A 15835-nucleotide genomic window follows, 5' to 3' on the forward strand; every position below is an offset into this window, starting at 1 on the left:
TCAATAATGCTTTTGCATGGTCATAATCGTAAAATAAGTACAATTTATGGCTGCTGCTGGGGCCAAGATTTTTTCCAGCGTACAAGGTGGAGAGGGAACGGAGCAAAAACGCTTTCCCGCGGCATTTCCCTTTGCACCAGGGCTGCAAACCTGCTCCTACATCGTGGCAGAGGGAGAGCCCCGTTTGCAGGGGGGTATGGCCACGCAGGGTGGGTTGCCCATGTCCATGCCCACGCTCACGCTGTCCCCTTGCCCCCGCAGCCCGCCGGCAGGTGGAATGGGGCAGCCATGAACGGCGATGCCCTGTGCCAGGAGCCCTCCTCCCCGCTCCCCGACTGGAGGGAGTTCTGCGAGCTGCATGCCCAGGCGGCCGCCGTCGACTTCGCCCAGAAGTTCTGCCAGTTCCTGAAGGAGAACCCTCACTACGACACCCCTGGGGCAGAGACCTCCTTCTCCCACCATTTCGCCGCCAACTTCTTGGACATCTTCAGCCTGGAGGTCAGCCGGGTGTTTGTGTCCGACTCCCCCACCAAGTACAACATCGTGCCCTTCGTGGGGCTGCAGAATTGCCACGTCCCCTACGGGCGTGAGGTCACCACAAGGAAGGAGGAGACGTCCACTGAGTCCCTGGACAGCATGGACACACCATTGGGTGCCGGACGGTACCTGAGCCCAGCGCAGCAGGCACAGGCACGCAAGGTGTCCTCCTACGGCCAGTCCCGCAGCTCGGAGGACGTCTCCATCCATGCTGCTGCCAAGCCCAAGTTCAAGAAAGGCTTCTCCTTGAGGAACATGAGCTTGTGTGTGGTGGATGGTATGAAGGAGATGTGGCATCGCAAGTCCTCTCCGGAGCCAGGCGCCGAGGCTGCCCCGGGTGGCCGGAGAGCAGAGAGGGAGCCGTGGCCGGCTGGGGGCAAGGAGCCTGGCGACCCACGGGAGAAATGGACCCACAAGCTGCGCCTGTCCAAGGTGCCATCCTCCAAAGTGGAGCTGGTGGACATCCAGAGGGAGGGGACACTGCGCTACATGGTGGCCGATGACACGAACTGTGTGGGGAGCTCGCAGTGGCAGAAGTGCCGCCTCCTGCTCCGGAAAGCGGTGAAGGTGGAAGGAGAGAGGTTCCTCCTCGAGTTTTATGTCCCTCCAAAGGTAAGTCCTAGCTTTTCTCTGCTGCTGTTTTTCTGAGCAATTCAAGCAGCAGTTGGGCTTTGTTTGAAGTTCTTATTTCCACTGCTGAGCTGGGATGAAATCCAGCTCTGGTCCAGAGGGAGATTTGGTGCCGTGTGGCTGAGAAGTGAACGGACAGGACAACTTGGCTGAAACCCATCCAACCTGCAAGCCCCAATTGCTGCCGTTCACCAGGGCATGGCCCCCTCCTTCCCCACAGCCCTTGGGAGAGATGCTGAAGCCTGGTCCTTTGGCCCCCAAATATCATCAGTCTTGGTGGAAAAGCTCATTCCCCCATCAAGATGTGGGGTGTCCAGGCTATCCAGAGGGATTTTTTTCTCTCCCCCGTGTGTTGCAGAGACATGTCAGACCGGTGGCTCATGGAGCAGCAGTATGGCTGGGATCGCTGCCTGGGCTTTGTGCTTTAGATCTCAGAGGATCACTAGTCCACTTTCTGAAAGCAGGTTTTTTTCCTTTTGAAAGTAATACTTCATTTGGAATAATTTTGCATCTGCAAGGCCACCTCCAATGCAGCTTTTTGCTGCTGGGGACAGAAGATGCTGGTGTTGCCCTCCAGGAGCACCAGTACCGTGGATGGGTTTTACAGCTCTCCTCCCAGACAGCCCCAGCTACTTCCCCTCCTGGGCAGAGGGACACTGGTGATGATGATGATGATGATTATTACCCACAATATCACTTTTTCTTGCCCGCATCTTTTCTTCTTCTGCAATTTCAATGAAAGCTTCAAAATCAGGATCTGGTTTTCATTGCAGTGTGTCCTCGGCGTGTCCTCCCTCCGCTCCTCGCACGCATCCCCCGCTGCACGCGATGCAGGGAAACGTTATCCCTGTTTTCCTGGGGGAAAGGCTGAGTGGTGGAGTCCTTTGCTCAAGAAATGTGGATTACGAGACCTTCAGTCTCCTTCTTGCCACAGGACTGCCTTTGCCCCTGGGCTGAGCAAAGGGATGCCTTGCGCTGCAAAACCCTCACCTGTGCTAATGCCGTGATTGTGCCTCGTCTGCGCTGTGCCTTCTCCTCTCTGAAGAGCACAGGGCAAATAATAAGTCATTCCCTGGGGCTTTACTAGCTCTATGTGCTAGTAATGAAATCTCAGGTTATTTAAATACCTAGGGAAGAAAAAAATCTCATTTACTTCATCTTCTCCGGGACTTTTCCTGCTTGCGTTTCAGTCCCTGGTAGCGAAGCAGGGCCAGCACGAGCCATTGTGCCGGGCACGCACCCAGGGCTGCGGCTCTGTGGGCCTCTGTGTGCTCCAAACCCTTGGTAACCCTCGGTTTGGTAGAGGGGTGGATTCATACATTATACATGGGGACAGCAGGATAGTTCATATTTTTAAACAGCATTTTCTATTTTTCTGAAGCCAGAATGAACCTTGGCATTGTTGATGTTAGTCCGTGCCTCTCGCCTAACTGTCACATCTCTCCCGATAAAATATAAAATATGAGTTTAAATCAAGTGGATAGAGCGTCTCAGCACTGGTACGGATGGTGTGCATTGCTGGTAGCTGGCTCAGGGGGCTTCCTCAGCCCAGGGACTGCACAAGACCCGGCTGGAAGGAAACCACCGCGTCCGTGGCACGATGCACGGAGGAGCCGGTGAAGCCGGTGGGTGCGGGCTGCACGGAGCAGCACTGGCGAGCCGGCTGCACCAAAGGGGCAATTAACTCAGGTTCAAATGGAACAACTGCTGCTCTTAAAACATTTAAGAGAATGCTCATAGAGGGATTTTTTTAGTGTATCTTGATTTGCCTCTCAAAATCAATTTTGAAATTATTTTATGGCAAATTTTATGAACATTATCTGCTCTCCTGTTATAATCACACCCTGCTTTGGTTTACATCTTTCTTCCCTCATCCCATCTTGCTTTCCATCTGGCAAATGATTGATTCAGCTGTAAAAGTGGCACCAGCCTGGCACAGCTGGAGGAAAACTGCTTTTTGCTTCAGCAGCCCACAGGTTTGTTTTTGCATAGGCCCTACAAAAACTGTGGTCATGTCTTTAAATCTTTAAAGGGAAGAGCCCTTCTGGAGAAGACCCTTCTCTGGCTCACTGGTGAATTAACACAGTATTTTCTTTCCTTTCAAAGCAGCTGCCTACACCTTTCTGACCTTCTCCCGTGCAAACACCACAAGGGAAAAATTCCCCAGGGCAGGGCTGAGCCCCGCCACAGGAGAGGAGTGTGGAGGCAGCGCTGGGGCCCCGGGGCTGGTGGAAACGAAACATCCTGGAGGGGAAAAAGCAGTTCCTGTTCTGTCTTGGATTTTCCCCCCATCCCCCCAAAAAAATGGGAACTGAACCCATTGTAGGTAACCTGCAGCCCATTGCCGGCCTCGTCCCACTCCGTGACCCAAGGCACCAGGCACAGGTTTCGGTGACTAAATCGCATCTCTGCTTCCCACAGCTGCAATGCTCCAAATCCGGGAGCCCCGGAGGAGACCGGCCCTGGGAGCAGCTCCACAGGCTCCTTTGAGGGGATTTGTTATAATTAAAACAAATAGCTGGGGAATTTGTTGCTCAGCAGAGACTTCAAGTGGGAGGCACTGGGTCCTGCCCCCCCACTGAGGCTCCGGCGGGTGCCGGGGGCCCTGGGGGAAATTAATTTTTCTTTATTTTAATGTAATTAAAATTCCCTGCATGGCTAAGGCTGCTGTGTTGTAGCTTCTCAATTGCAATGCTGCTCCTGCGCTGGATAAGTGGGGTGTCTTCCTGGGCTGCTTTCTGCATAGGAACTGTCCCCCATCGGATAGCACATCTCCATCAGGAGAGGGCTTATAAAGGAGAGAAATAAGTGGTCTTGGCAGAGCTGGCATAGCAGCCTGTGCTGCAGCAAGGAAGAGGTTTGGCAGTTAAATGCACTAACCTCCCTATCTTCCACCGGGCCTCCTCTTGGTTTAATTAAAAGAGCTTGGAGTTATCAGGCACGTGAGGGAAATCAATGCTTTTTTTTTTTTTTTTTTCCCCCTGTAATAACCATGCAGGCTGAGCCGCGATCTTGCCTCGCTGAGAGCCCTGCTGCGTTGTCCCCTGGGAGAGTTTGATTCAATTGAGTGACTTTTATTTATTTATTGATTTCTTTTAATATTTTTTTCTTTTCCCAGGCTTCCAAACCCAAGGTGAGCATCCCGCTGTCAGCCATCATCGAGGTCCGCACCACCATGCCACTGGAGATGCCTGACAAAGACAACACCTTCGTCCTAAAGGTGAGAGCAGGGCAGCAGCGGTGTGTATCCCAACGGGGACCCCATCTGCGCCTGCATCCAGCCCTCGCTGTGGGGATGCTCAATCCCCAGGGGGATCATTGCCTTGGTTTTCAGAGCTGAGATGCCAACAGCTCCCCACGGGATCCCTGCATCCCCTCCCCAAGTTGTGCCCCCCCTCCCCAAATGATGCAACCTCCACCTGATACCCAGGTATTTTGGGATCAAGCTGTTTGCCTGGCTTTCACCATGGGGTTTTGTTTCTCCATGGTACCAGGAGATGAGTTAAATTAGTGTCCAGGGACAACCTGCAAGGGGAAACGTTCTTTGGTGCAGCTGCCTGTGGCTTTGTGACTGCCGCTGCCCCATACCGGTGGCACGTGGTGGCCGTTTCATTGACACGGGGCAATGGGAATGGCTGTGTGGGGCCACTGAGGCCCTGGGGATCAACCACCCCATGCAAGTCTGGGGGCGCGAGCAGAGAGTGAATGTCTTGCTGTCCAGAAAGAGGTTTCCATATCATGCAATTAATTAGCTTTGTGCTCCGTCCTGCTCTGCCGAAAGGCAGTAGCCTGTCACAGCAGATCGGGGCTGAATTTAGCAGGGTCCTGGCTTGGGGCGCGATGTGCCGCCATGATGATGGACGTGTTGTTGAAATGGCGTTTCTCTCTAGTTAATGAGGCTGTGCCTCCCTGCTCGTACTAATGGACTTGTGCTCTCCATCAGAGCTGTTGGACCTGTCTGGCTGGGAGGTAGCACATGTACATGGGGGGAAGAGCAGTGTTTTGAGGATTTCTGTGTCCTATCTCTGCTAAAAAAACACCTCTCTTGTCTGGTCCTTCTCCCTAAAAGTGTGTGGCAAAGGCAGATCAGAGAGGCCAAGCTTCCCGGCTGAATAAACCTGCTTAAAAGCTTAGAAAACTGGGAAAGCAGAGGAGGGAAAAAATTGAGCCTGGCTTCATGAAAGCCCCTGTGCCTGGTAGCCCATCTGGCCCCAGCACACGTTCCTGCGGGAAATTGCTCTCCACCCAACCCGGCTCCTTGTAAAGGTCCCACACCTTCTACTGGCAGCCTCCTCCAGGGCATCCTCCCTGCCCTGAGGGCTTCTTGCTGTTCGACCTTAACCTCTGCTGCAGCCAGTGTCCACCATGGACATGGAGGCTAATTCTGCTGTCTTCTGTGCCTCAAAGACCAACCTCATGTGTCGCCTTCTCTCCAGACTGACCAGCCCAAGGTCCTCCCCGCTTTCCTTGCGGGCTCTGGAGAGAGCAGTGCCCCAAAGCATATATGGTCCATGGCTGGGAGTGGATGGGAAGGATTGCTTCTCCTTTCTTCTTCCTCTTTACCCAGCCCAAGTTGATCCAGTTGCTTTTCTTTGTACCCTGATGATGATGTTGACTCATATGCAGCTTGTGGGCTGGTGTAGCCCCTCGATGCTTTATGTAGAACCGCTCTGGAGTCGCAGTTCCCCAGCCCAGACACCCACAGCGATTGGTGTGAGCCCAGAGCTCACCCATGTCCTTCAGCTGGGGGCTTTTTCTTCCACAGAGCATTTCTCAGCTTCAACAAGTTCATTTGAATTCTTGTCTCATCCTCCAACACACTTGCAATGTGGTGTCATCCGTGAATTGATTAGGCATCTTCTCTTTGCTTTTGTCCTAATCATTACTGACGAGCAGTATGCACGGAGAGAGTCCTTGATGTGAAGGAGCTTCTGAGCATATCCCTCAGCTTTGATCATTAGCCATCGATAACCCATTAACCATCAATAACTGCTCTTGGAATATGGCTCATCAGCTACTTGTGATTGTGTTTTCTAGATCCCCTTACAAGTCTCATCTCAACTGTGTATTGCTACCCACCTTGCTGGAGTGTCACATCAGTGTCCAAAGCGTGGCCAACACCAAGGACATGACACTGCTTCTCCCCATTCCTGGGGCTGTCATGAGCAAGTGCAGATGGGTTGGACAGGGTTTGGTTGTGGCAGATGCCTGGTGGGGGGATTCAGCTCTGGGGTGCTTCCTGGGTGTCTGTGGAGGGTTGGTTTCTCTGGCTGCTGGAGGAGGACTCTGGGCTTGTCCTCTTCCCATCTTCTGGAGCCAGACATGCTCTCTCCGCTCCCACCGCTAACGGCTCTGTGACTGCTTCAGCCATTTCTTTAATTACCCCAGGGAACACTCCAAACCCCGCTGGTCTGAAAATGCCTGATTGACCAGGTACCCTCCTGCCCTGTTCTGGCCAGGGTGCTTACCCTGCCGCGGGGTTAATTGATTGCAATCGATCCTTTGAGTGAGCCGAGGCGTTGAGCCCATCGGCTCACTCCCCATCTCCTGCTGCCCCTCTCCTGCCCCTCCAGCCAGCCTTTGCCCTCCCCTCCCAGCTGTCGGCACAGGATGCTTTTCCCCTGTTCCCAACACCCTTTATTATTTGTAGCTCATTTTCTGCCCCAGCCCTTCTTGGTGGGACATCTTCTTGCTGCTCTTCTGTATTCCCCCTTTGCTGGCTGGACTCGCAGATGGGGTGAAGCACCCCTCGATGTCGGGATATGGATTAGAGGGGTAAGAAAGGGAGCTGGGTTTCCCCGCTGCCTTCCTGTGTACAGGGTTGATGTGGAGCCCGATCTCAACCTATGCATGCAACACGCTACGCTCTGGCAGGTTACGATGGGTGGAAAAGCCCCTGCCTTGTTCGGGGAGGCCACGCTGGAATAGTTTCTGCCAAATTGCCTAAAAATTAGCAGGCAGCATGTCCCCACCACCCATCAGACACTAAGCACATGCATTTTTTTTTTTTTTTTCCATTGCACAAGCAGGCACTTGCAAAATACCCAAGCCCTGCACGTGCTTCGCTTGCTTTCATGCTCTGCATGAGAGAGCAGCCTTGTCTCCCACGCCGGCTTCACGCATTGCCCTCAGAAAGCCGGAGAGGCTCCTTTGCTCTAGTTAAACAAAACAGGGTGGGGGGATCTTTGCTGCTCCCCTCCACCTCTGCGTGGGGCGGGATGGCCCATGCACAGCCCCGGGCTGCAGCAGGGGAGCAGATTGCTGCTCAGCCCCAGCCCAAGCGCTGGGCACCGCTCCCTGCATGCTCTGCTTATTTTCAGGACAGTGATTCAGTTGTTTGTGATTAATTTAATTTGCTAGGAGGTTGTCTCAGCTGGCAATGCGATACCCTCCTGGAGTCAGGGCTGCCTTGCCAGCTCAGGAATGAAATGTATAAGGGGTCCGTGAGGGATGCGGGGAAAGCTGCCAGAGGCACGCAGCATCGCGTGGTGTGGCCTCTGAGACCCGCTGCTCTGTTGCTGATGTGGGGCTTCTGGGTCCTCCCTGGCCCCAGAAAGGCCCAGCTCCTTCGGGCTTGCAATTTTGGAGGCTCTTTTGCATCCTGATTTTTATTTTAATTTTTTTCCTGTTAAAGTATGTTTCTCTCCCACCCCATTGCAATCAGAAATTGGAAGCCTCATAGACTGGCAGGCAGAAAAGATAACAGAGGAGAGGTTTTAAACTCCTGGGGTTAGGGGTCTGGCAGGATTTTGGGGCAGTGAGAGGGCAGCATGGCTTCTGCTCTACTTGTGCAGAGGTAGTTTTGGGAGACACTGAGGTACCCCAAAAGTGAGGGGGTGCTGTCTGTGCTGGTGCGTGGTGCCATGCACCCCCGATGCTGCTGGCCAGGTGTGGTTTTGCCACAGAGGCTGTAAAAACCTTGTGTTGCATTTGCTGATAACAGTGGGGTGGGGATTTTCCTCTGAGCCCCGGCTTTGGTCAGGGGTTGTGCTTGGACACACCAAAGCATCTCTGTTGGTCACCCCTCGGCATCCCGTTGCTGGGATGGGAGAGGGCACTTATCCTCTCCTGTTCAACCGAGATGCTGTTTAATAGCAGCAGGTGAATGGGGGGTCCGGCTGGGTGATGGGGTGTGCCTTGCCCCCAGGGGGGCGGTGAGACCCCTGTCACAGCCTGACGCTGTCCCGCATTGCCTGCAGGTGGAGAACGGGGCCGAGTACATCCTGGAGACCATCGACTCCCTGCAGAAGCACTCCTGGGTGGCGGATATCCAGGACTGCATCGACCCCGGGTAAGGCGTGCTGGAGGAGGGTGCTGTGCGGGGGCCGGGCTCACCACTGCTGTGGTGCCACTGCCACCAAGCATGGGTTATTACCCCGATGCAATTTTTGCTACTTGGGTTATTACAGAAAGTCCCTGACTCATGCCAGCAGAAGTCTGGAGGCGAAGTTAGCAGCCTGTGTGTGTCAGAGGTGCAGCCTCGCAGAGCACTGGCTGCTTGCTCACCCTTTCCTGCTCCGTGTTGCCTCGGCCAGGCAGAGGCAGGTGACCTGGGAATGCAGCTCTCGACATGGGAAGCTCCTAACACCCGCCCTCTGAAGCTCTTATACTATATTTTCTATGTTTTTTTCCAGTCCAGCATCCATGGTATATTTAAGATTCTGCTGGCTAAACTGATTTATTTATGTTTCTATCACTGTGGTATTGATGCTGTCATTGGCGTCACAACAACTCTGCCAAAGCTTCTCATCTGCTTTTTCATCAGCCCGTGCCTTGGGTTACGCTGTAGGGAAGTTCGCGTGGCCAGTGCTGCTGCCCTTCAGCCGGCTCAGACAGGCCCAGGCGCTCCCCGGGCTTCGTGGAAACCCCAGCGCTGCCCTTCTTGGCACAGTTTTGGAAAAACAACGTGCCCAAGCTTGCAGAGGTGAAAACCTCAAGCAAACCTGGAACAGGGGCTTGGAGAGGCTCCAGCTGCCCCCGGGCTGCCTTTGCCCCCTTCTGCTGAAGGGACACGGTTCGGGTGCTGTGGGGTTCGTCACGGCGGAGGCTGCATCTCGTAGGGAGGATGCGCTAATGGCCTCCAGATCTGTGTTCCTTCAGCTCCTTTTGCTGCTTTTTAAAATATATAATTCAAGAAGTGACACGGAGGCTGGGCTGCTGAGAGAGACGAGGCTGGGAAACACAGCCCTTTTTCTCCCAGCGCGTGTTTCGGTGCTGGTTTTCTAGCTGGAGCAAAGTGCCGCGGCCGTGCTCACCTCGAGCCGCTGCAGAAGCCGCCAGCAGCCCTGCGCCAGCCCCTTGCTCTGCTGCCGGCAACCTCCCAGCCTTTTATGTTTGCTTAGCACCCAGCACAGTCCCGCTTTGGCCTCCGGACGTGACTGTAAAGCAAATAATAATGAACTCCAGAGCAAATAATAATGAGCTGTTTAATACACCGACACACACACACTTGGTGCCAAGAACGAATTTTCAATCAGCTCCTGATGCTTTTGCCAAGGGCTGTGCGCTGGAGCCTCTGTGTGAGTGCCCGTCAATGGCTTTTCTGCAAAGCGCTGTTGGTTTTGGTTTCCTTCCTCCCTTCTTGTTTTTAACTGGCTGCAGCTGAATGACTCCCAATGGCTGATTCACTTACTGCCCACTAAATAATTCAGCAGCTCCCTCGTGAGCCATTACTGCTAACGCAGCCGCTTCCTCGCTGCCTGTGCCCACGTGGCTGCTGTTAAGCAAGAGTAGCCGAGTGCCGTGGGCAGCTCTGGCAGCGTTGGGCTCTCGCCGGCGGCCAGAATAAAAATAGGCTGTGGAGCAAGTGGGGGGCTTGCGCAAGAAGGGTGATGAAGTGCATGAGCAGGGGTGAGGCAGCAGGGATGCTCCCCATGGGGGCTGCACCGCTGCACCTCCCCACCCCGCTTTCTCCTGCTCACTGTCTCGCTCTGGGCCTCCCAGCTTGGTTTTTTGGTGTCTTTTGGGGTGAAAGCGAAAGCACCCTTGGGTGGCAGTTGGTGGTGGGAGGGCGCGTGCGTCTACATATGTCTTGCAAAGGAAAGAGCTGAAAGTCAAGTTAACAGGTTTCCATCCAAACCAACGAGGCTGCAGCAAAATACTGCAGCTAGGACCAGCTGGCGTGACCCATGCAGTGAGGGCTTTCAAGGGTTTAATCCCCTCACACTGGTATCTCACCCGCCAAAAAGCCACGTTGTTTTGCTGGCTGCTCTGCCTCTCGATGCTGTGGGCACTTCTGTCCATGGCAGCCCCTCCAGGAGGAAGCGAGGAGCATCGGGATGTGCTCCTGGATCACAGCTGGAATTCCGTTTGGTCAAGAGTCCCCATTGATGTGCCTGTGAGCAGAGGTGCCATGCACGCATCCCTGCAGCGTGGCGGCTGGCGTATGACTGCTCTGTGCTCTCCCCCCAGGGACAGCGGGGACGACATCGAGCTGGCGTCCTGCGCGCAGGGAGCCTGTCTGCCAGGCAGGGTGTCCTCCTGCAGCTGCGAGTTCCTGGCTGATGGTAAGGACCTACGTCTGGGAAAAACACCCGCTGGGGAGGGTGGGTGTCTCCGGGTGTCAGCTCTGGTTTGGGGGCAGCCAGTGATAAAGTGAAGGAGCCTGAAGCAGGTGCTGTGGGGATGGATCTTCTTCTATCTATCACCTTCCTCTTCTTCATGCTAGCCCACCCACCTGGGGAGGTGGCCCACCTCGTTTAAGACATCAAACCTGTACATCTTAGTATGTGTTGAAAATGTAGTCCCCATCTGCAGGCACTGGGCTCTCCGGGTCCCAGTAAGCAGCCTCCACCTGTACAGCCCCACGTTGTCTCCATGCCCAACCAAGACACATCTGTGACCCCCATACCGGTTGCATCGGGGGAAGGAAACCCAGTGCAGGATGAAAGGGAGTCCCCTGAGCTGTGGCCAGAGCCATAACCTAGCCCTGAGATGTCTCTGAGAGCCCAGGGTGCTCCAGCACAGGACAGCCCCCAGCTGTGTCCAGTGATGCTGAGCCATGAGCCCATCACTCTACAAATTCCCTTCCAGATGCACCCAGGCCGCCGGACAGATGTGCCCTGCCCAGCGCTCACAACGCTGCCACGGCCACCGCCATCCCCGTGCCCCATGGCCGGGGCAGGGACTCCCTGGGGGAGCTCCTCGCCCACGTCCCGCTGGAGAGCTTCCTGCAGACGCTGGAGTCCTCCCCTGCTGCTGGCAGGCATCTCACAGGTACCGGGATGCAGGATGCGGCCCCAGCACCTCACTCTTGGGGCTGCATGGAGGGAGAGGAGGAAGGGGTGGGCAAGGGCGATGTCTGAGTGCTCCCTAAAAACCTGCTGTCCCTGCGGCCAGGGGAGGACAGTGAGGCGGAGGCGGAGATCAACCTCTCCGATTTCCCCTGGTTCCACGGGACTCTCTCGCGGATCAAGGCGGCTCAGCTGGTGCTCTTCGGGGGTGCCCGGAGCCATGGCTTGTTCGTCATCCGGCAAAGCGAAACACGGCCGGGGGAGTATGTGCTGACCTTCAACTTCCAGGGGAAAGCGAAGGTGGGTGTCCTCTGCTTCTCCCTGGATATTAGTGCCAGCCCTGCCCAGCACCCTGGACTCCTTCCCACCCTGCTGGGGCTCTGCGAGCAAGCGGATGCCATGCGGTGACCCCAAACACGGCAGCTCTGCAGGGAGCTGCACTCTGGCAGGGCATCCCTCAGGACCACCTGCCCTTGTCCCCCAAAAGCCCTCTGCACCCTGCCCAGCCCCATCAGCACTTTCCCAGCTGGATCAGTGCTTGCGACATGGGCATAAGGTTAAATACCCCACAGGAGCGCAGCGTAGCCTGGCACATTATCCCCTGCCATCTTCTTGTCTGCTCCATGTCTTGAAGTACACAGATGCACTATAAAAAAAGCAATCCACATGTACTTTTCTGCTGGGTCCCTCTTCTACCAGAGGGCATACGCTGTGAGGGGTTGAGATATAACTGCCTGGTCTTGTCACCTGTCCTGCAAGAAGTAGTTCAGGTGGGCTGTGGGCTTCCCTAGGCTGTGTGTGTCACCAGGACTGGAGCTGCAGCCCCCCCAGCTGCACCCAGCCACCCTTTTCTGCTGCTTCTGTACGGTGTTCATCACCAAGAGGGAGCAAACTTCTGGGGCTGCAGCAAGTGGGGTTTTGCAGGAAACACCCTGCAGGAGGAGACCCTCCAGGCCAGGCAGGGAAAAAATAACAGTCCTGTGTTACGAGGAAACCTCCCTTGGCTAATGGAGGTGGCTGCTTCTGCTGATTGCAAGGGTGAATCTCACCCTTGGAATCCCCATCTCACCTGCTGGTCCCCTGTACTTGCAGCACCTTCGCCTGTCGCTGAACGAGAGTGGGCAGTGCCACGTGCAGCACCTCTGGTTCCAGACCATCTTTGACATGCTGCGCCACTTCCACACACACCCCATCCCCCTCGAGTCGGGCGGTGCGGCCGACATCACCCTCCGCAGCTACGTCGTGGCCCAGAGCCCGCTGCCCGGTAGGTGCCAGGGCTGTGCCGCTGCTGGGTGGGGACATGGCTCCACATGGAGGGCCGGGTTCGTGTTAGGGCTGGGATCTCGCATGGACCCAAAAGGGACTGATCCCTGGGACTCCTCTGGTGATCCCCTCCCTAAAGCTGTGCCCATGTCAGTGTGCATGGCTCTGGAGATGCCCCGGGGTGGGCATTATCCCATTGAAGGTGAGCAGGGAGGACCACGCAGCAGCCGGGCTGTGCTGGGATGACCTGCGTGTCCCCAGCTGTGGGTGTCAGTCCCCTGGCTTGAGCAGGAGAGGAGCAGGGGTCTGTGGGGCTCAGAGCATCCCGCTATGCCGGGAGAGGGTGGGCAAGGAGGGCTGGGGAAGGACAAGGTCAAGGATGAAGAACGAGCAAGGGAGAGGGTGGGTGTGAAAAGGTGCCAGTGAAGGAGAGGAGGGGCTGAGCCCCCAGGCAGCATTGGAGGGGTCAAGCTCCTGTCTCCCTTGCAGACGCCAGCCCCCCGCCAGCCCTCACGTCGCAGCCACCGGGCTGCCGGGTCGACCTGCCACCCCCGCACTACTTCTGCAGCACAGCACCCACCGGCCCACCAGCACCACCACCTGCTGAGGGGGTCGCCGTGGCCCCCACTGTGACCATCCCTGCACCCTACCACCGCCTGGAGGGTGCCCTGGGCCCCCGGAGCCGCAGCGACAGTGCTGAGCGCCGGCCAGAGCCCCCCGCCACCAGTGCTGAGGACTACCACGAGGCTGATGGTGCCCGGAGCCGGACCCGGGCGGTGGAAAACCAATACTCCTTCTACTGAGCCCCCCATGCCCAGGGTCTGGATGGCGGGGGGATGCGGGGCACCCGTGCCCCTCACCGCTGCACCAGCCTCGCCACCTCCTCCTGCCACCACCAGCAACCTGGCTGGGATGTCCTTCTTGCTCCCTACCACTTTTGGGAGCTGTGTGAGCAGCGGGTGATGTCCCGGCTGGACCCGGTGCCAGCCCTGAGGTTGGGGCAACACTGGAGGTTTGGGAGGCTGAAAGCATCAGTGCCATTTCAGAACTTGCAGCCTCTTCCCTTTCCCTCTGGACCAAGAGCTCTCCTGGGGCCGAGCCAGGCTCCCTGCATCCCTTCTCTGGCGATGCCCCTCCTGGGATGGCAGCACGAAGCTGTGATGGGCTCCTTCCTCCAGCCAAAGCACCTCGGCACGTCCCCTCTGGGGTGAGAGCCCAGCATGACCAACATCCCTTCCAGCACCATCGCCCTGCAAACCAGCTGCCGATGGGCTCTGGCATTTCAGGATGACGGTGGAAGTGGCAGATCCCCACACAGAGGCTTTTCTCGCACACACGGATCTGTGCGCCCGAGAGGGCACCGCTGCAGAGGCGTGAGGGTTTATCCAGGCTGGCTTTCAGGCTCCCTCTGGGGCACGTGTTTCCCACCCTTTGCCAGGACAAGGGTTTTTCCAAAGCTTAATGCATTGCATTCGAGGAAGGTTTTTCCTGCTGTCCTGCCATTTCTGTTCCTTTGTCCTTTCTGTCCTTGCTGTACCTACAGAGAGTCCCTGGAATAACCCCTTTCTTCCTCCCTCTCATCCTTGCTTTTTCAAAACCTAACCTCTCTGCAAGGGCATCAGCTCAGCCTTCTGCCTTCTCTCTACTGTACCTAGGCCCTGTTTTCCATTGCTCAAGGCAAACTTTGAAAAATATGACAACACCCCCGCTTTGCATCAGTTGTTAGTCACCTGGGATGTCTCGGGGGGGGGGGTCAGAGAGAGGCCAGGGGCTGTGTCTGGAGGTGGTGCGCAGCCTTGCCCTGCAGGTGCTCGGCTGGGCTCCCGGCAATGAAAACACTACACATCTTCAGTAGATGCTATTGGAGATTATTTTTTTTCTTAGAGAAATAGAAATGCCTGGGAAGAGCAAAAGGAATGGGGCTGCTGCCAGGTGGGTGAACAGCCAGCTGACACAGAGGGGCCCGGCTGACTGCAGCAACAGGCACGATTGCCCTCGCCGATGGCTGAAGTCCCTCCCTGGTAACTGTAAAACCCTGCCAGTGATGGTTGTAGCAGCACTGCTGCCAGGAAGGACCAGGCACTGCAGTGCTCCCTGCTTCTTGGTGGCTTTCTGATAGACCAGTGCAGGCACATGCATCATAGCAAAAAAAGAGGGTTCCCCAATAGAGGTGAGCCCTGAAAGAGAGCACAGAGCAGAAACCCGCTGTGGCCAGGGTTTCTGTGGTGCCGATGCTTTTCCTACAGGTCACTGAAGCCCTTAGGGTGGTTTTACAGGCCAGGCTGCTTACCGGGATTGTGTGCCTCGTGTGGGGTGTGAGACCCTCCAAAAGGGCAGCTTTGCTTGCAGACAAAGTGCTTGCATGTCCCTCTTGGTTTGCCTCACACAGCTTGTCTTCCCCATCACCAGGACTCCTGGCTCCTTGTGTGGCTTCCAGGCCTGGGTGACAGTGCTAGCAGGACCTGAGCGAGGTGGCTTTGAAGTGTATGGATAGGTCTCCAGGTAGAGCAGACCCCACCGTATCCAGCTAGAAGTTACCACTTAGTGCAAAGAGAAGTACGAGCCAAGCCACAACCTAGCTCCAAACCCCCTGAATTTGCCTTGAGTTTTGGGTTGGGTCAAATTTTTTTTTTAGGTGCCTTCTTTTCTGAGCTAGCAAAGCATGTCCCCAGTGCTGGAGTCACTTGTCTCTCCCACTTCAAGAGGGCAGGGAAGGTGTCTCCAAGGCTTCTTGCCTCCTCCTGTGATGCGAGAGCTGCCTTTCTGGCCCATGGGTCCATGAGACGAGGGCTGGTGGATCTCATTCCTGCAGCAACGGCCACTGTGTCCCCAAACGCATGGCCCTTCAGAGGGCAGCGGGAGCAGTTTCCTATGGCGGGGGCTATTTTTCCTTCTTCAGCACAGCTAAAACCCAGCACAGAGGAGCCCATGCAGCAGGGAGAGGCCAAATGCTCTTGGTTGATGGGTTTAACATGGACCTGCTCCCTTCACACACATGGTGAATGAGGGGGGACCTCTGGATGCGGCACAGACATTGTCACTCTTGATCATCACTGAGGTCCTAATGGGCCAGGTGGTTGTGGATGGGAGCACTGCCTTACAGACCTTCACATGTTGGCTGATTTTTCACCTTCTGTGTCATGGGATAGGAAAAGGAGGAGGAAGCAATGATC

At 55.9% G+C, this 15835-nt stretch overlaps 1 protein-coding gene across 1 annotated transcript; it reads left to right on the forward strand.

Moving 5' to 3' along the window:
• The first annotated feature begins 270 nt into the window (after positions 1-270).
• SH2B2 (SH2B adaptor protein 2) lies at positions 271-13672 on the forward strand. The gene is made up of 8 exons (XM_082328037.1): positions 271-1149; positions 4286-4387; positions 8367-8458; positions 10579-10673; positions 11200-11382; positions 11506-11699; positions 12492-12663; positions 13152-13672. Exons 1-8 carry the CDS (start codon positions 289-291, stop codon positions 13463-13465), a joined length of 2013 nt encoding a protein of 670 aa, XP_082184163.1. The 5' UTR covers positions 271-288; the 3' UTR covers positions 13466-13672.
• The last annotated feature ends 2163 nt before the right edge of the window (positions 13673-15835 follow it).

This window comes from Platalea leucorodia (genome assembly GCF_965183815.1).
Source record: "Platalea leucorodia genome assembly, chromosome: 16".
Lineage (NCBI taxonomy): Eukaryota > Metazoa > Chordata > Aves > Pelecaniformes > Threskiornithidae > Platalea > Platalea leucorodia.

What these genes read in the sequence shown, in the direction of transcription:
- SH2B2 (XM_082328037.1), top strand. Translation starts at nt 289, where the DNA reads ATGAACGGCGATGCCCTGTGCCAGGAGCCCTCCTCCCCGCTCCCCGAC. An exon ending in ACTTCCAGGGGAAAGCGAAG is followed by an intron (nt 11,700 to 12,491) that starts GTGGGTGTCCTC and finishes CTGTACTTGCAG; the next exon opens with CACCTTCGCCTGTCGCTGAA. An exon ending in GGCCCAGAGCCCGCTGCCCG is followed by an intron (nt 12,664 to 13,151) that starts GTAGGTGCCAGG and finishes TCTCCCTTGCAG; the next exon opens with ACGCCAGCCCCCCGCCAGCC.